The sequence below is a fragment of the Pongo abelii genome, chromosome 4 (genome assembly GCF_028885655.2).
Source record: "Pongo abelii isolate AG06213 chromosome 4, NHGRI_mPonAbe1-v2.0_pri, whole genome shotgun sequence".
Taxonomy (NCBI): Eukaryota; Metazoa; Chordata; class Mammalia; order Primates; family Hominidae; genus Pongo; species Pongo abelii.
This window is the reverse complement of record NC_071989.2, coordinates 141,237,717-141,262,433: the sequence shown is the minus strand read 5'-3', so window position 1 is coordinate 141,262,433 and position 24,717 is coordinate 141,237,717. Positions and strand designations below refer to the sequence as shown.

Here is a 24,717-nt window from a genome sequence, read left to right as displayed (position 1 = left end):
TGAGAGTTGAAAAATAAGACTCCTTAAAGCTATTATATTTATTAACTGTGGTAAAATTAAAATTTTTTAAATTGAGATTATTTTAATTAAGAAATTCTCAAAATGCACAGAAAGCTTTTTCTCTAGCCGAACAACCTCCTTCTGTAGTAATTTAGTGTTAGCACAAGGTGCTTAGGACCTTGACTCTTATATTGGCCTGCTTTATTGCTCCAGTTCTCCATCTGCCTGCTGATGGTTTTTCTCCATTTCCCATCCTTTAACTGTAGGATTTGAGGCCTCTGTGCTTGCTTCTTGAAACCTGCTATTGCTTTTTTTATTATTATTTTATTTTATTTAATTAATTAATTTATTTATTTGCTTTTAAATAAGTGAGCTTTCCTGCTCATTTGGATTCTGCTATCTCATAGATAAAAATCACTGTGTATGCTTCTATCACACATAAGAAGGGAGTTTCTTCAAGAAGTTCGTCAGCTTCTTGAAAGCAGGGATTTGTGTCTTATTTTGTGTTTTATCCGGTGCTTAACTTGCTGGGTAATGAGGAAATATTTGTTGGATCAAATGTAGTCATTTGGTACTCCGTTGTTTTCAACAAAATATAGAATAGGGCCTTACCACTTTGATTTCAATAGCTCTTGGCACTTAACAGTTATTGACGTTAATATTTGTTAGTCTTGACAATTTCCAAGTTAGGCAGTGACATTTGAGTTTATTAGAGAACAATCTAATTTAGTTAGGAAATATGCTATTTTTTATTCTATCAACTAAAGAAAAAATTAGATCTGGAAAACCAACATTGCACATAGTTTTTATATAAGAAAACTGTGTTTAAATATTTGGAAACTTATTTTCAGAAATCCTCTGAAAAGCAAATCTGAATGTAGGTCCTTATGGGTCTATTTATAAAACATAGAGGGGGCCAGGCATGGTGGCTCACAGCCTGTAATTCCAACACTTTGGGAGGCTGTCTGGAGGATCGCTTGAGCCCAGGAGGTTGAAGCCACAGTGAACCATGATTGCACCACTGCACTCCAGCCTAGGCAACAGAGTGAGACCCTTTCTCAATAAATAAAACAGAGGAAAAGCTATCCTAGTAATGTTACAGTACAACATAATATTCAGAAAGCCACTTCAAAATATAATTATATATTTAAAATTTTTATATTTTTTATATAAATATAAAAAATTTTATATTGGGTAAATTGTTAGGTAAAGTAAAATTATATATTATTGAGTTTTCTAATGTTGAAACATCCATACATTCCTGGAATATATTCCACTTGTTTATGGTGTTTTATTATGGAAAAATGTATATTCGTTTTATTAAAGACAGGGCTGCATGGAAGGCAGTTGAGAGTCATAGCTCTTTCGCAAAGGGCTATATTGATAGGAGGCAGAATAAGACATATAGCCAGGTGCAGTAGTACATGCCCATGGTCCTGGCTACTCAGGAGGCTGAGGTGGGAGGATCACTTGAGCCTAGGAGTTTAAGATCAACCTGGGCAACATAGCAAGACTCCCATCTCTTAAAATAAAAAAAAGACGTGGATGAGAGGCAGAGTAAAGTTTAAGAGAGTTAACTAGGCTTTTGAAGTCTGGCAATTCTGAATTTAAAACTCAAATTCCAGGAATGCCGCTTAAAACCTGTTTGAACTTAGGCAAGTTACTCAACCTCCTTGAGACTGCTTTCTCATTTTATCTTAATAGTAGTACTTATTTCATAGGTTTGTTAAAGGATTAACAATAATGCCAAGTACTTAGTTAACTTAGTGCCTGGTAAGTAGTAAGCACATAATAAATATTAGATGCTATTAATATTATTGCTGTTTTCGTTGACCAGTAACTACCAATAAATTTTGCCGTAAGTAGTGCTGCCATTTTCATACTAGGCTTTTGTCTTCCTTATGTTTTAACAACTGCCTAGGCCACAGCCTGGCATGTAGTAGACCCTTATATAAATATTAGAATGAATATTTCAGTTATATAAAATGGACGCTTTTTTTTTTTTTAAAGTTTACATTATGAAGTTTATAAAAGTTTTGTAACAAGGAAATTCATTACGAAAGGCAATGAAATTTTGTTTCCTTTTTTACCAGTGGCTGAAGAAATGCTATTAGTTTCATTTTTAATCTCCTTACAGTTTTCATTGTAGTTGTATATTTTTTTGGTCAGGAAAAGGCTCCAAGTAGCTCCTCTAACTGTCCTCCATCTGCGCCAACTCTTGATTCTTCTAAGCCTCGGAGAACAAAGCTTGTCTTTGATGACAGGTGAGATAATATGATTTTTTGTATCTGTATTTAAGAAATGATTCCAGTCAGCATATAAGGAACTCATTTTAATTTCTATCATTGGCTGGGCGTGGTGACTCACGCTTGTAATCCCAGCTCTTTTGGAGGCCCAGGCAGGCAGATCATGAGGTCAGGAGTTTGAGACCAGCCTGACCAACATGGAGAAACCCTGTCTGTACTAAAAATACAAAAATTAGCTGGGCGTGGTGGTGCATACTTGTAATCGCAGCTATTCAGGAGGCTGAGGCAGGAGAACTGCTTGAACCCGGGAGGCAGAGGTTGCAGTGAGCCGAGATTGCGCCACTGTACTCCCGCCTGGGCGACAGAGCGAGACTCCGTCTCAAAAAAAAAAAAAATCTATCGTTGATCAGAAGGATGTATACTTATGTATGATCTGCAGAATATTCAGGTTTCAATTTGAAAAGTACCCACTAGTCCAAGTACTGCTCCTTTAACTTAACTCCATGACTCCCATGAGGGATGTGAATGATCTGCCTTCCAGTAGAAGAATCTTACTACTGCTGATATCACTGTTAAAGTGGAGGGTTTCTTAAATGAGGAAGAGCAATATTGTTTTTTCCTCTATTTTAATAAAAGATAATTTCTCCTACTCACATTTTATTTATGCTTAATCTTACAATCAACTTGAGTAACTTAGTATTTGATACTAGGGAGCTTGATTTCTATTTTCCTAATTAGATTTGCCATGAGTTCGTCAAAACAACTTATGCTTTTAACCTAATATAAACATTTGTCAGAAAATACTGAAACAAATACTTAGTAATAGCTCATTTTCTTTGCTTGAGGACATCAAAACTGAGGGGGATACTACATACTGAAATGAACTAGTATTATGAAAATATTTACTATTCTATTTATAATGAAAATTTATCTTGCAGAAATTATTCAGCAGACCATTATTTGCAAGAAGCAAAAAAGCTAAAGCACAATGCAGATGCATTGGTATGTAAATATTCTCCTTATACTTACGTATTTAATCAAATTAACTTAAGTAATCTCTGATGTTTGTAGCCATAACAGATCAATTACTCATTACTTGCATTCTCCTTTCTTCAGTCTGATAGGTTTGAGAAAGCTGTATACTATCTTGATGCTGTGGTATCTTTCATTGAATGTGGGAATGCATTAGAGAAGAATGCTCAGGAATCCAAATCCCCATTCCCTATGTATTCAGAGACGGTGGATCTCATCAAGTAAGTGGAAAAACTTGGCAGATCATTGGCAATAACATTATTTCTCTGGTCCATCAAGGAAGGGGCTGATATATAGTAAACTGAAGAGGGTGTATAATCCTTTAATGTCCTTGGATAAAGCAGAAGTAGATACTTCAATGAGTATTTTTGCTTTTATTTAGGTTTGAAATTCTAATGTTTTGAGGACAAGTGAAATTATAAGATCAAGGTGAAGTATTCTGTTTGTCATTTGTTTGTTATTGTAACTCAACAGATACACTATGAAGCTAAAGAATTACTTGGCACCAGATGCTACAGCTGCAGATAAACGACTCACAGTACTTTGGTGAGTTTTCTGTGTTCTATAATGAATAGTGCTGTGTGTGCTCTTCTGAATGTTTTCCTTGAATCAGACTTCTGTGATCCTGTCTTAAATCTGTTCCTGATGGGTCAAGCAGGAAGTAACTCAAAATTCCTACTGAAAGGTTTGAGTTGTTGTCAGTCTCTGATCCATTTCCCTCTTGATGAAAGCCTTGGCTTTGTGAGACTGATAGTAGAAACCTCCATGGTCTTGAATAATCACTTTTCCACACTCTTCCTTTGGTACCCGCTCTCTCCATTCGCATATACTTTTCCTTAGGGAGCAAGCATCTAGTTTGTTCAGAATAAAGGATGTGACTTGTTTGCTTCATCCCAGTGAGATATTATCAGTTGGATTGTTATAGGTCTTTACTTTACCTGGCACTGTTTAACACTGGGAATGCAGCTGAGAAGAAAACTAACATAGCCCTATTCATCATGGAGTATAGTCTAGTGTGAGAAGACAGAAATCAAATCATCATACAAGTCCATATGAATTAAGTATTTTGAAAGAAAAGTATATGTAACTGTAACAGTAGAGGGTAGGGAGACCTACTCTATTTAGAGGGAACAACATGTACAAGGGCTGGATGGTGAAAAGGAATGGGAAACTTTCAAGGAACTAAAAGAAGACCAGCGAGAAGTGGGTGTGACTGGAGAGATAGGCAGGGATGATCCTGCATGGTCTTTGTAAGCTATGTTGTGGTTTGTAATATTTGCAGTTGAGTTTCCTAGTTTTTGTTTTTTAATTTTAGATTGTTTACACTTTGGTTTGGAAATTCTACCCCTTCGTAATTTTTAAAACTTCATGACATGTTGGTGTCCTATGGATAAGGTTTGGATTTTGGAATGTCAGCAAATAATGAGAGGCTAGTCCTAGGCTTCTTAGCCATCTTCCCCTCCCTAGGATGTGTACCACAATAAGAACACATCTGTTGGTTTTGCCTAACGGTTAATGTTGTGGCCTATGCCATGGTCACATGAGCCAGTCTCCTGCACAATGCAAAGTCTGTCTGTGCAAATCTGGCCAGAGTTTGCTGTCCTGGTAAATAAGCTGCCCTTTTCCATTGGCTAGCCTGCGATGCGAGTCTTTGCTGTACCTGAGGCTTTTCAAACTGAAGAAGGAAAATGCTCTGAAGTACTCAAAGACACTGACAGAGCACCTGAAGGTAAGTATGCGAAAGCACAAGGTCCGTTTCCTAGGAGACAGAATTTCTAGTCTCCCATCCCCATCTGAGAACTGCCCTCATGTTTATGCAAAACACACCAGGGGAGGAGCTACTGTTTGGGACCTTTCAAATAAGTTTGAGGTTCCTTCGAGTTTTTTAATCTACGTGTATCTGATTGTAGAACTCTTATAGCCATGTGCAGCAGCTGTATTTACTTTTTAAATGATCTTTTGTTTTTGGCCGGGTTCAGTGGCTCATGCCTGTAATCTCAGCACTTTGGGAGGCCGAGGCAGGCAGGTCATGAGGTCAAGAGATTGAGACCATCTTGGCCAACATGGTGAAACCCCATCTCTACTAAATATACAAAAATTAGCCAGGCGTGGTGCCACACGCCTGTAGTCCCAGCTACTTGGGAGGCTGAGGCAGGAGAATCGCTTGAACCCTGGAGGCAGAGGCTGCAGTGAGCCGAGGTCATGCCACTGCACTCAGCCTGGTGACAGAGAGAGACTCTGTCTCAAAAACAAAAAAACAAAAAGTCTTTTGTTTTCATGCCATCCTTTTCTGACTACTATCTTAGTTTCCTAAAAGATTTTCCTATGTTTCTTCAGGCCAGCACCACATAAATCCTCCTAAAATCTGCCTCTGATTATGACTTGGAACCCTTCAGTAGTTGCCTGCTGGGTCAAGTTTAAACTCCTTACCCTGGCCCCAAGGGGTCTCTCTCTTGTTCCTTGTCTAAACCTCTGCTTTAGGCAAACTGCATGGGGCACATACATTGTCTTTTCTGCAGCCTTTGTGCATAGTATGATTCATCTCTCCCCTTTCCCCACCCACCTACCCACCCACCCCTTTTTTAAGAGGGAGTTTTTTAAAAAAACGATCATGGCTCACTGCAGCTACTCCCAGGTAGCTGGGAGTAGCTGGGATGTATCCCCCTTCCCTTTATCCATGTGTTACTCATTCTTTCCTTGCCTCTTCTGTGAAGTCTTCCAGAACACCCAGCTCTCACCTAATAATTTATTTCTTTTCTACTTTTACACACACACACACACACACACACACACGTGTATTTTGGTGTCTTAAATATTTAAAACTGCTCACGATCAGCTCTTGCCCAGTGCTTTTAAATATATTTAGAACTTTATAAAGTAGTGGTGGTTTTTGTTGTTGTTAAGTACATTTTACTTTTTCCACAGAATTCTTATAATAATTCTCAAGCACCATCGCCTGGCTTGGGAAGGTAGGTAAAATTTTATTATGTAAAATATTATTGTGGCAATAAAAGTGAAATGAGGATGGTCCAATTTCCAAAAACGGAAAGATGACTACTTTTTAAATAAGTAAAACCGTCTCTGATAAAATATTTTTAGAAGTTACAATTTTTCTCTATTTTTTATGAATTGAAAATATAAATGAACATAATCATAAAGATTAGATATGAGACATTTCACCTGTTAAGAAATCTGAGTTTTTACTAGCACTCAACCCTTTTCACAGTTTGATTTCCATAGTTACTTGGACTTATCACAGCAGGCTTATCTTTAGTCAGATCTTGGCACTGCCAGAATTTAGTAACAGTGACATGATTGTGATTTCTCCTCCATCTCCACGTCACTTTCATCCCACCTATCTCCCAAAGGATGAAAAACACCATGGAACCTTTTAAATTGTATCTGTTCAATTATTATAAGAATTGACATTCTTTGTCCTGTATGTATTTTCTTACATAAGTTTATAATGTTAAAAGTGCAGATAAAAATACAAACAAGCCGGGCATGGTGGCTCACGCCTGTAATCCCAGCACTTTGAGAGGCCAAGGCAGGCAGATCACAAGGTCAGGAGTTCAAGACCAGGCTGGCCAACATGGTGAAACCCCATCTGTACTAAAAATACAAAAATTAGCCGGGTGTGGTGTCATGCACGCCTGTAATCCTAGCTACTCTGGAGGCTGAGGCAGGAGAATCACTGGAACCAGGGAGGTGCGGAGGTTGCAGTAAGTCGAGATCGCGCCACTGCACTCCAGCTTGGGTGACAGAGCATGAGTGTCTCCAAAATATGTATATATGTATACACAAGTTTATTTTTACCCCAACTTTTGATTTTTCCTTTCTTTTAGTGTGTGATCATAGTCTTGAACATTTCACAAATTTTAGTACTCCTGAAATGAACCTGCCAGATTTCAACATGTATGTTTTCTAAGAAATATTTAATTGGCAGAAAGCTTGGGGTGATTACAGTTGCTTGAGAGAGCTGTATCTCTTTGTCAGCTCTGAGTAATTTGGTTAAACTAGGAAAGTGTCAGAAATTATGGAGTTCAATAAAAGATGTTCCCATCTTCTACCACAGTTTTTTAGGTTAAATGTGAATTCCACCAAACTTTCTACAAAACAGTATAAAAAATATGTAATTATATGCCCGAATAGATGGAAAGTGTTGAGCAGAGAGTGAGGGGATCTGGCTTTTAAGTCTTTGAACTGTAACAAGGTGCATGACTTCTTCAGTTATTGTCCATCTCTTGTTTTGTTGTCATTCATTAAAACAAAAGGTACAGATTCTAAGATAACAAGATTATGAATTACAAGATTATAGTACTTATTTAGAAGAAATTGTAGTTCTCTGCAAACCCATCTAGTTTAAGAGAATCTTTACATTTTAAATGCTTTCATGTAGAAAGAGCTAGTAGTACTTGATTTTATAATGCTCACCATGTCCATATGAACAAGCTTCCTATTTCTGTTGTGTAGCAAAGCTGTGGGGATGCCTTCCCCTGTTTCTCCAAAGCTGTCACCAGGCAATTCAGGAAATTATTCATCTGGGGCCAGTAGTGCTTCTGCAAGTGGTTCTTCAGTGACCATTCCACAGAAGATCCACCAGATGGCAGCCAGCTATGTTCAGGTCACATCCAACTTCCTCTATGCCACCGAAATTTGGGACCAAGCTGAACAGCTTTCCAAAGAGCAAAAAGGTAGGTAGGTTTCTGGATAAACTTCAAGGGATGGAATTGTTAGAAGGAACTTTTATAATTTAGTTAAGTAAGTATTTAGTCTGTATTTAGTTTTATTATTTACTTTAGAGTTAATGATAATCTGTTTGTTAATAGTCTTCATTGCTTAGCAGTTAAACAATAAATGAAACTGAATTTGGTCAAAAGATACCTCTCATGATTCTGGTGACAAAACTAAACTGAAAATAGTTCTTGGTCTAAGACATATGTGCCTATATTCTGGCACATTAAATGCAGCTCATACCATAAAAGTAATAAAATATATGTCCTACCATAGGATGGTTAACAGTAAATTTAGCAGTAGACATAAGATTACATCCAAACATCTGTACATCTGAGAAGGTTAATGTATAAGAAAGCATGCTCATACTGGATTTTTAGGTATATTGGAAGAAACCTGTGAAATAAAGGAGACCAGGAAATGAATAGAATTTTTTTTTTTTTTTTTTTTTTTTTTGAGATGGAGTTTCGCTTTTGTTGCCCAGGCTGGAGCACAGTGGCACGATCTCGACTCACTGCAGCTTCCACCTTCCGGTTTCAAGCGATTCTCCTGCCTCAGCTTCCTGAGTAGCTGAGATTACAAGTGCCTGCCACCACGCCCAGCTAATTTTTGTATTTTTAGTAGAGATGGGGTTTCACCATGTGGACCAGGCTGGTCTTGAACTGCTGACCTCGTGATCTGCCCGCCTCAGCCTCTCAAAATGCTGGGATTACAAGTGTGAGCCACCACGTCCGGCCAGAATTCTTAACATTCTTTAAAATTAGGTTGTTTGAGGCTTTGCCCTTTAAAAGTTTATTATTTCCCAAACCAAGGACATTGAGAATTATAAAGTCTTTGAAGACCTTAGTGGAAATTACTGTATAAACCACCATTTTATTTAGTAGATGTTATTAGCAAATATGTGCATGCAGCTTCTCTTTAGGCAGATCCTTTACAGAGAAACACTACATTAGCCAATCAAGTATCATTGTGTCACAGAGTACATTTAAATACTTACAGTGTGAACAGGTAATCAGATGAAAATGTAAGATTCCTATCCCTAAAGAGAGGCAATGGTGAGAGAAAGGTAAAAGTGGAATCCCAATTTTTTTTTTTTTTTTTTTTGAGACAGGGTTTTACTCTGTCACCCAGGCTGTGGCATAGTCACAGCTCACTGCAGCATCTACCTTTTGGGCTCAAGTGATCCTCCTGCCTCAGCCTCCTGAGTAGCTGGGACTACAGATGAATGCCACCACACCTGGCTAATTTTTCTACTTTTTGTAGAGATAAGGTCTCATTACGTTGCCCAGGCTAGGAATCCCAACATTCAACATAAAGCTGTATTTATAAAAACATAATTTGTGGCCGGGCGTGGTGGCTCACACCTTGTAATCCCAGCACTTTGGGAAGCCAAGGCGAGTGGATCACCCAAGGTCAGGAGTTCGAGACCAGCCTGGCCAACATGGTGAAACCCCATCTCTACTAAAAAAAAAAAAAGAAAACACTTTTTTATATTTTTTATTTGGCTGAGGCAGCAGAATCGCTTGAACCCAGGAGACCGGGGTTGCAGTGAACCGAGATCGCACCACTGCACTCCAGCCTGGGCGACAGGGAGACTGTCTAAAAATAAATGAAAATAAATAAAAACATGGGATTTAGTTATCAGTTGGTTCATGGCATATGATTGTAGCTGAAAGTTTGATATAATCTTAAGTGTCTAACCTCACAGAGGCTGTTACAGGAAACAGGCAAAGAACGTCCTCCTTTTTGTATCACTTGCTTCTTATAGAAAAGCAATGCACAAAATGTTTTGAGTAATCAATAGCACATTATGGCATTAAATCTTCATTTTAATAATATCTACTGCATAATAGCAATTTATCATTTCCATTCATGGAATCCTGCTTATATATAACACTTAATTTCTGACCATACATTCTGTTTAAAATGTTGCATGACTTAGGGAACAAATATAACTTGAGAGACTGTGGAATGATTTGCTCTAAAACATGGACAATAAGCATTTTAGTGTAGGAGGAGGTATTTTTTGAGTTTATGAATGCTGTTTTATAATCTCTACTCATAATTTTAAAGCAGTGATTCAAAAGAGTATATATCATTTAATGAATGTTTTTGGTTTTCTAGAGTTCTTTGCTGAACTGGATAAAGTAATGGGCCCTCTCATCTTTAATGCAAGTATCATGACAGATCTAGTTCGTTATACCCGGCAGGGACTGCACTGGCTTCGCCAGGATGCCAAGTTGATATCTTGAACTGAACACATTCTCGTTGCCTCTGATTTTCTCCACAACACTGTGTCACATCACGAAGGAAAACTGCCATAACATACCACCTAGTCGACACTAAGAATGAGGAATAGTTTTCTCCTCGTTGGTTCATGTGTTGTTGTTTTTGATAATCCAAAGCCATCATGTCAGTTGGCCCTTTAATATTTCCAATGTGAAAGATTATTTAAATGCTTTTAAATCTGCAGCACATTGATAAGATGGTTTCCGTGAGCTATGATAAGATTGAAATTCCAGTTGCAATTCATAACTAATGAATTGAAATTTTATTTATTTTAATTTTTTTAAGTTCCCAGATTGGGGATAGTTTAAGACTTAGTTATTTCTGCCTATAAATTTACTCTGTTGAATATTTAGCATAAATTTAATGTAGACATTTTTATTTATATACCTTGGGAGCTTTATTACCTAATATCTTTTTGTGGTAGCTGTTCTAAGAGTAAGAATTGGTTCATCTAAAATAAGGACATACTCTTTTTACACCTACTACCTGACCTGATATTTGAAATCTTAACTCCAATTTTATTATTGTGGAATTTACAGTTAGTATTAAGGATATTCTTCTACACATTGAAAAAAATCACTTAAATATGAGAAAATGGCATTCTACATGTATGTACTATGAAATGTGTCTGATTTGGTATGCATTATTTCAAAAACTGTGAATGTGTGTTAACACTACAGCAATCACACGGTGACTATAATTTGCATTTAATGCATTACAAAAGAGGGAGGACAGACTTTCTAGAAGAAGCATTTCGTGTTGAAGGGTTTCATAAAAGGACAATCCTGAACGTTACGGATCTTATTAAAACCATATGTTATTTTTTGTTGTTAATCATTTGACACTTAATCGAAACAGAATAAGTTACTGTGGAAAAAAGGATGATCCAACTCCTGAGGATTGCTGCTTATGTGTCTTTAATTGATTATCTTTGACGGTTAGAGTTATTTTTCAGATTTTTCCCCCTCATACTGGATTGTGATGCTCTGATATGAGCGTGCAGTTACTGATACAGAAATAGGCTGGAGCTTCGGTGTGTGCTTTTGCTATACAGCTTACAGTTCTAATGCCTGATGTAGAGATGATGAATTTCTCCTTTTTAAACCTATCTTCTGTTTACTCCTTTTGTATTATGAAGGCCCTCTTCAATGATGTATGTTTCTGATGGAATCAGAAAATTTCACACTAGAAAAGTGTACCTAACTTGATTCAGTGTGAGCTCTCGGGACAGGGAAGGGAGCCAGGGGTAGAGCTTAAGAAGCTGGCTCTGTAAGAGTTGTATATCAAAGTACCTTTTGCTACAAGGTGCATATAGAAATCTAAGATAAGAAATGTACCCTCTAAACTTTATTTTTCATGCCCCTATCATGTTTGGTGTGCCTTAAATCTTACCTTTAAATGAAGACTCTATGGATTGTTTACAAATGAAGTTTTACACTAGGACCAGATCGTCCATACATGATTGGTCTTCTACAATAATAATGTTCAATTTTTTCGTTTTAAATCTTTCTTTAGGGTCATATAAAGATTAGTTCTTTCAGAAAAGCTATTGCTTTGGTACATGACTTAGTCTAACCAATTGGGTAATGCTGCTTTGAAAAATAGTTTGTCCCTCTCCCCATTCCAAAAATGAATCCATTCAGTCAGAAAAAAAGATTATCCTACTATTTGTAGATGATTGCTAAGGCTTGAAATAGGAAAGGGGAAAGAAGGAATAGAAAAGTTTCAAGTCCAGTAGTGCAGTGAATCCTTTGTGTTTGAGACTTTTTTACACTTATTTTTGAAGTTAGTGAACTTTCATTGTCCTTGTGGCCTCATATTTATAGAGCTTCTTAACTGTTTTGTACCTCAGATTGTTTTTAGATATCATTGAAGATTGAGATGTACAAATTATGTTGAATTTAACCTGTTTCTCTTGGAGAAATTGCCTCTGATATCTTTCTAACTTAATCTTAGTGTGTTCTAGGAACAGTTTTCCATAAGAGGACAACTTCTCAATGATCATGATAGTTATTTAGTAAGAAATAATGGTTGTTAATCAAGTACATGTTATGTCTTGTCCTTCTTTGATTTCTCTGACTCGGATTCCTTAATTTGCAGTGATGTCTTAGAAATGGAAAAAGTATCCTCTGGGCTTTCAGACTTTCAGCAACAACAGCCAATGGGATACCTCTAAGTTCTAGTGTGTTCTAGTCTCTTGTATGTCCTGAAAGGCAGCAGGAGCATTTCTGGGGTCACACTGATATTTTGTTAAAGCAGAGTTTCCTGCATGGTTTATGGTGCTGCTCTAATATTTTCTCTTTAAAACTGTGTCAATTTTTGGAGAATGAATTTTTCAACCTTTTCATTGTGGAGGATTTTTCCCACAAGGTAGTAATGGGCAATGGATCAAAATCCTATCATAAATAATTGAATTTTCAATGTCATAGTGTGTGGAAATACTACTCCCTTTCCTTCACGTCTGTCTTAGATGTTCTGTCTTTGTCATCATCTGCTCCAGCACATACTTTGGACTCCTCTTCCTCCCTCCCTCCTCAATAGGTGTCCTCAGTGTTTTCTAACCATTTAAAACTGAATTTGACAAGTGGCTAAAAACTTAGTCTGAGACTTGTACTTAGTATATGGTTAATTATAGAAACAACAACTATTTTAAACAGTTACTAAACAACAACTATTTTAAACAGTTACTTTGTTGACTGCTCTTTATGACTACACTTGTATGCCAGGAGGCAGCAGCCTATACACCATTAGACTCTTTATAAGCAACCAACGAACCAATTGCAGTGGATGCAGTTGTCACAGTAGTCTTGCCTGGGCCAGACTGGGCTGGGCTGTGGGGAGCATTCCCCTTCAGGGGAGTTTCCACAGCTCAGCCCAGGCTCCAGTCTGGCTGGAGAGCATCCAGCCCATTCCTTGCCTGAGTGCCACCTTTTTCTGGGCAAGTAGCCAAGAAGTGACTTTATATGCAGTGAGTACTTCAGATAAACTTACAGCTATAGCTGCTGAAGAGTGGAGAAGGTTGACCACCATTGATTTAATTCTCTAGTGTAAAAGCAATTGAGAGCAGTGTGCGTGAGCCCACAGCCACCTGTGTTTCTGGGAGCTCTCGCAGTGGCGGATTCTTAGGCACTTGGGCTGCACTTTGAATGACACACTTGGCTTTATTAGATTCACTAGTTTTTTAAAAATTGTTGTTTGTTTCTTCTCATTAAAGGTTTAATCAGACAGATCAGACAGCATAATTTTGTATTTAATGACAGAAACGTTGGTACATTTTTTCATGAATGAGCTTGCATTCTGAAGCAAGAGCCTACAAAAGGCACTTGTTATAAATGAAAGTTCTGGCTCTAGAGGCCAGTACTCTGTGGAGTTTCAGAGCAGCCAGTGATTGTTCCAGTCAGTGATGCCTAGTTATATAGAGGAGGGGTACACTGTGCACTCTTCTAGGTGTAAGGGTATGCAACTTATGTACACATACACACTTTATATATATGTATGTATGTATGAAAACATGAAATTAGTTTGTCAAAAATGTGTGTGTTTAGTATTTTAGCTTAGTGCAACTATTTCCACATTATTTATTAAATTGATCTAAGACACTTTCTTGTTGACACCTTGAATATTAATGTTCAAGGGTGCAATGTGTATTCCTTTAGATTGTTAAAGCTTAATTACTATGATTTGTAGTAAATTAACTTTTAAAATGTATTTGAGCCCTTCTGTAGTGTCGTAGGGCTCTTACAGGGTGGGAAAGATTTTAATTTTCCAGTTGCTAATTGAACAGTATGGCCTCATTATATATTTTGATTTATAGGAGTTTGTGTCTGGGTCCCAGGAACATCTACTGGGGATGACTGTTAGGCAGCTTGTGATGATGTTTTTTAAAAAACCTAAGTAACTTGGGGAGCCAGAGCATTTCAAACCCATATAGATACCTATCATACCTGTATAACCCCTAATACATGGAACATAAATTTCATTTCAGCTTTATGCATTAATGTATTGAAGAGGCAGGCTTTTTTCCAGTAATAATACTGTACATCTAAGGTTGCTATTCAGTAAAATTAATAGAAGAGATAATTGAATGCCATGGAATATGTAGTGACAAGAGGCCAAATTTTTCATGTTTGTGAGCATGTCTTTCAGATACTCACTAATGGAGAAATTCATTTTAGACCTCTAGACCCCAAAACCAAGTTAGCAAGTGACAAAAAGTAAATTATTAATAGTTCGTAAAGTGGATGCTGGTCTTACAAAGCTCCTATTCACATGAACCCTATGGTTAATTAGAAAGAACTTGCTGTCTCCAGAAAAGGGAATGGAAAGAATAACTATGTATCTTCTTTTCATGTAATTTGGTCACAGAATAAGGTATTCAAGTTAAGTCTAATCCAAGTCTTAGAGATCTTTAAGTATCCTAAAATAGCAGCCTAAGTAGTCATCATGTAAAGAAGTTGACTTTCAGGAATGTCAGCATTGACCTCTCCTTGCCGCTGTTACTCAGCTAAACATAACTTGCCATTCTTAAAAATAAAAAAAGCTCCCACCCAGAAATTCTAGTGATACTCAGTTTTGACCTCTTACTGCTTCCATGTGGGACTTCTTTTCAGCTTTTAACCATTGGAATTTTCTACCTGCTATGTTCCTCTCTGGAAAATATCAATTTGGAAATGCTGCCTTTCAAATCAATGCCATGATCATCCATATTGTTGAGTTTGTTGTTGGCGTTCCAGAAGTGTCCCCATTTTACAACTTTATGCACACACCTGGCAAATCATTAACATGAGCATTCAACAGTACTGGGATGGGTGGGGTGGGGGTGGGGGGCTCACCAACAGAACTGGCCAGTTGACATTGCCTGAAAAGGCACCACCTTTAAGGGCCAGTTGTGGGGTTGGTAAGCACAGTTACGAAAATTTCTATCTAGCCTCCGTTTTGAATGGTTTTAAGAAATTTTGTATATGGAGGATGGAAATGCTTATATATTTATTGAAAATCCTTTTATTTGAAATTAAAATTATTTGGTAAATAATTGTTTGATATTTGGGGAGGGTTTTGGAGGGGAGATAATGTCACTGATAAATTAAAAGCCTGTTGATTTTGCAGAAAGGTACTGTTAGTGACTGATAGGATGCCTTTGTTTTGTACATGAACCAAATCTTTGTTTTACATTTCTTTTATCCAAAATATTTAGGCATCTTACATTTTCAACCAGAATTTCAATTATATACTGTGATTTTTATTTGTTGCAATACATTACAATTTCAGAGGTACTTTGGGGCTCAAAAGCTAGGATTTCTAAGTCAGTATGTGCATTTCACGTGATAAAGCTGTTAATGGTGAGCAAAGTATTATATACTAACTAGATTTTTCCACATCTGTATAGTATATTATATGTATTTTGTGGTATTGAGAGTATAGAAAGTTTAGAGTGTCAAACATGCGTTTAATGTGTATTTTTAAACAAATTTATGGCAATTAAAATATTTGGAGACAAGGGTATCACATTTCAATTTGTAAAGATCTTTTTAACTCTACTGTGTCATTAAGATGCTTTGTACAATGCCAAACCATAGCTGGAGAAACTAAGTTTAATAAATATCAAATAGATTTTCTGTATTAAAGTTAATGAACACTGTACTCTTTATATTTCTTTAACTCTGAGCCCTTTTCATGCAATTCCTGTTTTGTGTCTTAAGGTCCATTACTACTCTTTAAAAGTCTGTTCCCGCCAGCTGAGGTCTCATTTTCTGATTACAGAAATTCTGAACTTGCTGGCCATGGGTCCTTGTGCATATGTCAAAATTCACCTTGTCCCAACAGAAATCTTAAATCTCTTTTGATGCTTTTGGTGGCTTGGGCTTTTATTGCTTTATTAAACTAGATTTTTCTTTCTGTTCTGCATTATGTTCAGACAGTCATAGACAAACCTGGGTGCTTCATTAGATGGCAAGTGCTTGACCATCTTTTTTTTTTTTTTTTTTTTTTTTGAGACAGAGTCTGTCTCTGTCACCCAGGCTGGGGTGCAGTGGCATGATCTTGGCTCACTGCAACCTCTGCCTCCCAGGTTCAAGTGATTCTCCTGCCTCAGCCTCCCAGGCTTGACCACCTTTGACACCTCCCTGAAGAGTTACGGAGTGAAGGGATCCAGGGCCACAGCTTAGGAACTTGCTGAAGTTGATTACGTAGCTGTTGATTATGTAGCTCTCACCACACTTTCCAGATTGAGAAGTTAACACATTACTGGGCAATGCTGTTTTTTTCTTTAGTATACAAAGTGAATCCTTCTTTCCCTCAAAAGCTTGAATTCCAGACTGCTAAAATTTCAATTTGAGACATTTAATAGTATCCATAGAAAAATAAACTCTAAATTGACAAGTTTAGTTATGCTTATCCATATATCAACATTCTAAGAAGAAACGGAGACCAATTTAAAGCATACATCTGCCTTTAAATATTAAAAATACAAGATTGCTTCACTTGGGTGTCTCCAGCCAAAATGCAGTTAATCAATATTCCATAGAACGGAGCATTGTCAGAGGTGACTGCTGTCCTTTCTTCCCCTGGTATGTACATCATTCCTGGGCCACACTTAAGGAACAGCGTCTTTTTCTAGGGGAAAAGAAAGGGTAGTTTTTTTTAAGACTGGGTCTAGGAGTGACCAGGGCCACCTATGCTGCATTTCCTTCCTCTTCGCTTGATCTGTCCAGTCTCAGGAAGGACTGAAGAATGGAAAGGCACCACTCTTTCATGGTACCCACATGGAGCTGTTCTTGGCTCCTAACTCCTAAGGGATTTTCCACGGAGCTCCCAGTCTCAGTCTAGAACTCCTCCATCCCAGCTTTATTCTTAGGTTCATGTGTCCCCTTGTCACTCCTCTGCCCAGCTTCTCAGGGCTCTCTGACCCAACCCTGCTCCCAGGTTCGTGGAGTACCTGCATAGCCTTGTGATACACTCAGAATCATCCCGGCAGGAGGCTCCAATAGGCCTGAGGGAAACCCCTCTCCAAAATGGGGTCATTCTCCGTGGCCTTCTCTTTGCTGAACTCACTTCTGGTATTGGGGAGCCATCTATCTGTAGGGCAGACATTCAGATATGAAAGTGTTGACACCGTGCTGCACACCTTGGAAGAGTGATCATTCCATTCCGCGGATGCTGTAGACTCAGAACAGAGGAACCATTCCCCAGGACTGAATCTAGCTTTCAAGTTCCACCACCACTATCATCTCCACACTCCACACATACACATACATATCCTTCCCTCCTTACCTGGCCCAACAGCAACAGGAAGATCATGAGGACTGCACAAAGTTTGAGGTGCCACATCTTGACAGAGGGAGGATGTTGGAGCCTGAAAGCCAGGGACAGTTCCTACTTCCTTTTATAGACTGACATCAACTCTTGCATTGTTACCGGGTGAGATAGGGGCAAAGTTTATATTTGTAATCAGAATCAATTTAATAAGTTAATGTCTACCGGAGGAATGTGCTCAAGGGCCGCCTTTCAGGCACGTTGTATTTACTGATCCCTCATCTGGACTTTGAGTGATTGTGTTGCTGGCATGGACCCTTTCGCCCATTTTACCAAAAGTCAGCACTGTCCTTCCTTCCCTTTGAAAGCCACGTGAAACCATTGAGGGAGGTCAGGCAACTAGCCACATTTCTATTCCAAAATAGCTCAGTGAGATCACTCCCATAGAATTCCAATAATGAAGTCTTCAGAAATAATGTTGGCCCCTTTCAGCCTTGTCTAGGAAAGAAGCACTGATCTATTGTGTACAGGCAATTGGATAAGGCCCTTATCTCCTTTCTGTGGGAGGATGCTTCAGCAAGGTCTACAGTTCCCCAGATCATCCACTTGCTTAGATGGACTGTCACCCTAATCTGCATCTCTTTATCTCACTAGTAAAATGAAGACCCAGCTGTGGAAAGTTCAAAGTCTGGCCTCCTGCCCTCTCGGGAATGGCTGGATGTGAGACTTATTTGGACCACATGTGAATTGAATAATTATAAGTTTCTTTTTGTCTTTAAGCACATGTAGATGAGGAGGTAACAAGATCTCCTAAATCAGAGGGAGAGCTTGTGCAGTGACTGTATTAAAAGCCTTGAATTATGAGCTTTCTTCCCAGTAGCTGAGTGGGGCCTTTCCTTCCGGCAGCTTCAGGGCAGCAGGCATAGGGATGAGATACCTCCAAAGCCCAAAGCATCCATCAGTTTAAGTAGGAACTGCTGCAGATTTCTAGACCAAGGGGGGGACATGTATCTAAACCATGGGTAGTTATGGGTACTCGTGAAATGACATGGGCATTTTAAGTTTGAAGGGAAAGGTGTGAATTCCGAGTAAGGAGATTCATTGGACTTTAGATCTTCCTATGACCTGGGAGGATAATAAGCTTAAGACAAATACAGCAAATTCTTTCTGCCAGGCATCACACTGAAAACTTGGCTAATACCTCTTCCCAAGGGCCGTCTCATCTTCACAGGTTGGGTATTTGGATAAGAACCTGCTTGTTCCTTTACCCCAGGAAAACGTGGAGGAGATGCACAACAGCTGAAGGTAGAAAAGGATGGCCACTGACCCTGCTGCCAGTCAGATAGAGGGAGCTTCTTGCCAAGGGAGAAGCAGATGGTTTGATGGACCTTAGAGCTGGAATTGGGCAGGATGTGACCACAGATCTGACTGTCCTGATTCTAGTCCTCTCAGAATCATGGAGCCAGTCCTTGAGGGGGATGTCACTGCATGCACTTCAGGAACACTGAGAAGAGACCTATATACCAACTAACCAGTTGAGACTAGTTCTCTGCTCCCTTCACCCCTGAGCTTGGATACTGGATGATCCCAGACAGGGGCCTAACTGGGAACTTTTGCTGGGAGGGGAAGTGGCTATGTGGGTGACCTAGTGAGCATTGGGTAAGAACACAAATGTGATTAGATAAGCAAAGGACTGAACAACGTGATGTCCTAGAGCCAGTTGGGTCTGTGGCCTCAGTGTCAGCCTCCACTTTACCAGTCTAGAGTGATGTGCCAAATGGGATTTGGAAACTGTTCATCCAAAAGATGAGTAATTCTCCTAATCCTCCATTTCTGCCTTCCTGTACTTCTAGCAGGATCAAACTAGCATGGTGTTAATTTGTAAAGCTAATAACACAAGGAAAGAAAGAGCTTGAAGCCCTTGCCGCTCTGTGTGTAGGGGGAAAGCACCATTCATCCTCATGAGTGTGTGACAACATTGCAGAGGCCTTTAGTTCAAGCCTCTATGTTGTATGCCACCCTCTCCCCAAAAGAAAAAACCATTAGTCACTGTCTGTGGAAGCAACCACTGTTGGGGAAGGGGAAAGTATTTTAACATATGTCTATGTGAATGCTAGTTGTTTAAGTATGGAGCAAAAATCAAACTCAAAGCAACATCCAGGCAGCACTTAGCTGAATTGACAGTTTTTGTCCACAGCCATCCCATACTTGAGAGACTGCGAAGGCCTCTTCTTGAAATTTAAAAAAAAAATTTTCATGGATTCTACAATCAAGTATTTTGCTCAGTGAATATACACGTAACTACATGCTCCTTCATCCAATAGAAAGGCCTAAGTAGGCTTTAACAGTTTCAGCCATAAGAAGGTAGAATGCTTGGCTGGTAAGCAGTAGCCTGGGGTCTACAGAGTGCAACTGCCCATAGGCCAGCCCTTCCCCTCTTTGGGCTTTAGTCTCCTATTCTGTCAGTTTGGAGGTTCAAATGACTAATTTACAAGAAGAAAATGAGACTGAAGCAGATTTGATAGCTGAGAGCTTGGTAACTCTGGATACAACTCTCAGAGATTTTATGCTTCTGAGGCAAATGCTTAGGATGAAATGGGAGAAAGAGGGTATAGCTACATGAGCAGCTGTTTGAAACACATTCCAGGTTGATCACTAGGAGTTGGCAGTAATTGGAAACTTTTTGCTGTCCCTAAGCAGGAGGTGCCTAATAAAAGATGAAAGACTCTGAAATGGAAAAACTTTACCAGGTAAAATTTCAACAAAAGGTCAAAGTGTATTTGCTTTTTTGCTAGCTGGAACTGGCATAGACTTTTGGGCCTACCTTAGGCCTGCATTTTGAGGACTGCCTGCAAACTAAAAGAGCAAGGGTATTCCTTTCATCAGACTCTGCAGCCCGTAGATAAAAACGCTTGTGGGGGCAGAAGCATTTGGAAAAAGAAAGGTTAAATGGAGCAAGTGGTTGTGCCAGAGTAGCAGGTAAGGGATCCATACCCAGGACTGGAGGCTCCAGATGGGTTACCAGCACTGAAGCCCACAGCAGCTGTCCTTCTTACAAGGTTTTACTCAGGTCCTCCTCTGAGGATTTCTGCAAATAGAATGTCCCCTAAAATGATCCCAGGTCACGTATAGGAGCACTGAACTACTAAAACTCACCACATTCCACACACCCACCACCTCAGCACTCCTGCCACACAGGTGAGATCCATTTCCCCAAGCTTAGAGAGGGAAGCCCTTTGATGAGACACAGGCTTAAAGCAGACTAATTTCATCCAAAGCAGAAGCTCCACACATCACAGGGCTTACGGCAGAGTCATCTCAGTAGAGCACTCCTGGAATAAAAAGAATAGGCTTGGTGCCTGGTTTGGGCTGAGAAAAGGGGTTTGAATCTTTTGAGCTGGTCTCTCCAAAGGAGTCAAAGAACCAGGGAGAAATAGTCTAAGTGTAGAACAAGGCGAGCAAGATGGGAGAGGGTGGCCATCTACTTCAGCGGCTTGGGGCAAACACCAGAGGGAGAAAGACATCAATGGCCTCTCAAAGCAGTGGTCCTCCTCTGGGCTGTGAACTTTTTGAAGCTATGCAAGGTAAGGATGGGTCCACAGTTTTCATCATTCTCAAAGAAGTCTATGACCCAAATATGCTGCAAGACCTGGGAATAAATCTGGACAAAGAGGCAAATGGGAAAATTGGACTGTCTTTTGGGGGTGAGGTAGAAGAGTTCCTCAGACAGTTAGTTGCCCTGTGTTAAGCCCGTACCATCTTGCCAGACACTTGTCACTCATTTCACCATCACCACAACCCAAGAATTTTATAATATTTCTATTTTATGGGTGAGAAGCTTAAGGCTCATGAAAGTAGGTTTCTTGCCTATATCACATAATGAGGAAGTGACGGGCTAAGAGGACGAGCCCAAGACTATAAGACTCAGCCTTCTCCCCGTATCTTGCCTCACAATGTAGTTTATCTTTTAGGTTTTGTTTTGAAGTCTTGCTCTGTCACCCAGGCTGGAGTGCAGTGGCACAATCTTGACTCACTGCAACCTCCACCTCCCAGGTTCAAGCAATTCTGCCTCAGCCTCCTGAGTAGCTGGGATTACAGGCGTGTGCCACCACACTCACCTAATTTTTATATTTTTAGTAGAGACAGGGTTTCACCATGTTGGCCAGGCTGGTCTCAAACTCCTGACCTCAAGTGATTCACCCACTTCAGCCTCCCAAAGTGCTGGCATTACAGGCGTGAGCCACTGCATCCGGCCGTGTTTTGAAGTATCTTAACTTTTGATTCTTAAAAGGCAATAGCAGTAATTAGGATAATAAAGATACAGTCTGGCCGGGCACGGTGGCTCACACCTGTAATCCCAACACTTTGGGAGGTCGAGGCAGGAGGATCACGAGGTCAAGAGATCAAGACCATCCTGGCCAACATGGTGAAACTCCGTCTCTACTAAACAAAAAAATAAAAATACAAAAATTAGCTGGGTGTGTTGGTGTGCGCCTGTAGTCCCAGCTATTCGGGAGGCTGAGGCAGGACAATCACTTGAGCTCGGGAGGCGGAGGTTGCAGTGAGCTGAGATTGCACCAGTAAACTCCAGCCTGGTGACAGAGCAAGACTCCATCTCAAAAAAAAAAAAAAAAAAAAGTCTGACCCAGAATAAAAGTTCCTGCTAGCAGGAAGAGTCCTTAGAAGAGTTTCTAAAAATGGATCTCAGATCCCATATCATATACTGTACTGACTGAGCTATGACAATGCATCATATTCCACATACCTGCTACCACAGGTGAGACCCATGTCCCGAAGCTTAGAGAGAAGCCTCTCTAAGGAACTAGAGGCATAAAACTACCAATCACACCTACCCCCACCAACTCTCGGTGGGCAAAGGGAAAATGGTACCTTTAATACCAAAAAGATAATTTAAAGGCTTTAGATCAGGCGTAAACTTTATTCATAAAGGGCCAGAGTAAATCTTTGAGGCTTTATGAACCACATACAGTTGAAAACACTGTTGGCTTCCTGGCACAGAAACAGAAAACTGCTGTGGAGGCCAAGAGATCACCTCATCTGTTTTATAGCTGATATCCCCTCAGGCTAAGGCCTGCCTTAGGAGGAAAGGCAGTAGAGCAAGCTTGTCCAACCGCAGTCCTGGGCAGCAAGCAGCCCAGGATGGCTTTGAATCCAACCCAACAAAAATTTGTAAACTTTCTTAAAACGTTGAGGTTTTTTTGCAATTTTTTAAAGCTTATCAGCTATTGTAGTGTTAGTGTATTTTATGTGTGGCCCAGGGAAGCCAAAAGATTGGACACCCCTGCAATAGAGCATAGTTTTAAGAGCATCACTTTAGTGCAAGACTCCACCATTCACTGCTGTACAATTTCTGGCAAATTACTTAATCTCTCTGTGCCCGTTTCCTCATCTGCCAAATGAGGATACATTAAAGGTGCTTGTGAGGTTTAACAGTTCATTTGCGTAGCTAAGAAGAGTATTTGAGGCCCAGAGCACCATGGCTTACGCCTGTAATCCCAGCACTTTGGGAGGCTGAGGCGCGCAGATCATCTGAGGTCAGGAGTTCCAGAACTAGCCTGGCCAACATGGTGAAACCTGTCTCTACTAAAAATAGAAAAAATTAGCCAGGTGTGGTGTCCTGCACCTGTAATCCCAGCTACTAGGAGGCTGAGACAGGAGAATCGTTTGAACCCAGGAGACAGAGATGGCAGTGAGCCGAGATCGCACCACTGCACTCCAGCCTGGGTAACAGAGCAAGACTCCATCTCAAAAAATAAAAAATAAAAGTGTCCCTGACACACACTAATTACAATAGTTACTAGACTTTATTGTTGTTATGGGAGCAGAGGCCCAAGAACCAGCACTCCCCATAGCCCATGTCACCCACAAATGGTTAGCTGCAGCAGTAGCTGCAGCTATTTTCTTGTAGATAATGGAACAAAGGGCGAGCCCTGCTCTTTCACCAAAACCCGAGACCAGGCAAAACTTCAAGACTCATGCTGAGGAGGGGCGCTTCATGAACTTGAATATTAGTGGTCACACAGGATTCTACTCACAAAAATGTAATATCACAACAGTGCAGACCATAGGAAGTTTATTGTGTCTTTGAGACACTACAATGCAGACTCCTCTTCCAGAGAAAGGTCTTTCAGAGACAGGGAACCGTCATCCAGATGCGTTGCTCATTTGTCATTTTCATAGGCAGCTGGATTCTTCCTCTTGGATCTCTCGAATTCTTCAGTCCCCCATGTGTAGATAAGATAAAACACTACAAACTCTTTAAAAATTAAGGGAGTAAACAGAGAGCACACATATAAGGCACATAGAAGAAAAAAGGTCTCAGTCCTCTTGTCTTCTTTAAAGTATACACTTCAGTAGTTCTTAGCATATCCAAGGCCATGCAACTATCATCACTATCTGCTGCACGTTTAACACAAAGCATTTCACCACTGGTAAGAACTAAATAAAGATGACCTCAGAGGAACGCGCTGGAATCACCCGAGTGACCTTGGGCCAGTCATTTCAGTTCTGTAACTCAGTTTTCCCCGTGTAAGATGGGGAAGATAATATGACCAACTTAAGGGCTGTCAGGAATATTCAATGAGAACGGTGTATACGGCAAGTTACAGAGCGCCTTCCCGGCCGCCAGAGCTCAGAGGGGAGGCGCAGTGACTACTGCTGCTGCTGGGGTCCAGCCTCCCGCTCCCGCGGGCCCAGGGCACTCACGCGGCACCACGCGAAAGAAAGACTCCCGAAAGCGGCGCAGAACGTTGGGGATTCCTTTAGTGAAGACGTGCGGATGGGCGCGCTGCTCGAAAGGTGACAAGCTGTAGCTGATCACATGCCGCATCCGCGTCAGATTCCCAAACTCGCGGCCCATTGTGGCGGCGGCCCTGCAGGACCGAGGGTGGACAGGCGCTTGGCTCGCTTTCGCGAAGCGCCGCAGTCCCCGCGGGGGTTCGTCCCCAACCCCAGACTCCTGCCCCTGCACTCCTTATCCTTTCCCAGCCCAGCGGGGCGCCCCCTAGCCTCCCAGGGTCCACCAACACTGCACAACCAGACCCCACTCACGCACAGGGGTCAGCTCGCCCTCTGTATTCACCGATTCGATTGACTCGTTCGTCACTTCCGGCAAGATTGGAAGCCGCTCTTGGAGGTCGTGAGG

At 40.2% G+C, this 24,717-nt stretch overlaps 3 protein-coding genes across 7 annotated transcripts in view; 1 reads left to right on the top strand and 2 right to left on the bottom strand.

The window, feature by feature from the left end:
• The window catches only part of AFF4 (ALF transcription elongation factor 4), an 88,527-nt gene extending 72,597 nt beyond the window's left edge, over window positions 1-15,930 (top strand). For all 5 annotated transcript variants that reach the window (XM_003776661.4, XM_054556504.2, XM_063724263.1 and 2 more), the window contains 8 exons: window positions 2,170-2,264; window positions 3,185-3,248; window positions 3,363-3,499; window positions 3,753-3,824; window positions 4,914-5,007; window positions 6,204-6,247; window positions 7,752-7,972; window positions 10,137-15,930. In XM_003776661.4, the coding sequence (XP_003776709.1) occupies window positions 2,170-2,264; window positions 3,185-3,248; window positions 3,363-3,499; window positions 3,753-3,824; window positions 4,914-5,007; window positions 6,204-6,247; window positions 7,752-7,972; window positions 10,137-10,264 (855 nt within the window). In that variant the 3' untranslated portion in view covers window positions 10,265-15,930. The remainder of the gene's footprint in view (window positions 1-2,169; window positions 2,265-3,184; window positions 3,249-3,362; window positions 3,500-3,752; window positions 3,825-4,913; window positions 5,008-6,203; window positions 6,248-7,751; window positions 7,973-10,136) is intronic.
• LEAP2 (liver enriched antimicrobial peptide 2) lies at window positions 14,193-23,501 on the bottom strand. The gene is made up of 2 exons (XM_054556506.2): window positions 17,236-23,501; window positions 14,193-16,913 (listed from the first exon to the last, which is right to left on the bottom strand). Exons 1-2 carry the CDS (start codon window positions 17,388-17,390, stop codon window positions 16,877-16,879), a joined length of 192 nt encoding a protein of 63 aa, XP_054412481.1. The 5' UTR covers window positions 17,391-23,501; the 3' UTR covers window positions 14,193-16,876.
• A 128-nt stretch (window positions 23,502-23,629) lies between these two features.
• UQCRQ (ubiquinol-cytochrome c reductase, complex III subunit VII, 9.5kDa) lies at window positions 23,630-24,685 on the bottom strand (the record flags this gene model as incomplete). The annotated part of the gene is given in 3 exon segments (NM_001133345.1): window positions 23,630-23,829; window positions 24,279-24,445; window positions 24,628-24,685. Coding segments are annotated over 2 exon segments (249 nt in total). The 3' UTR covers window positions 23,630-23,734.
• Window positions 24,686-24,717: the final 32 nt, after the last annotated feature.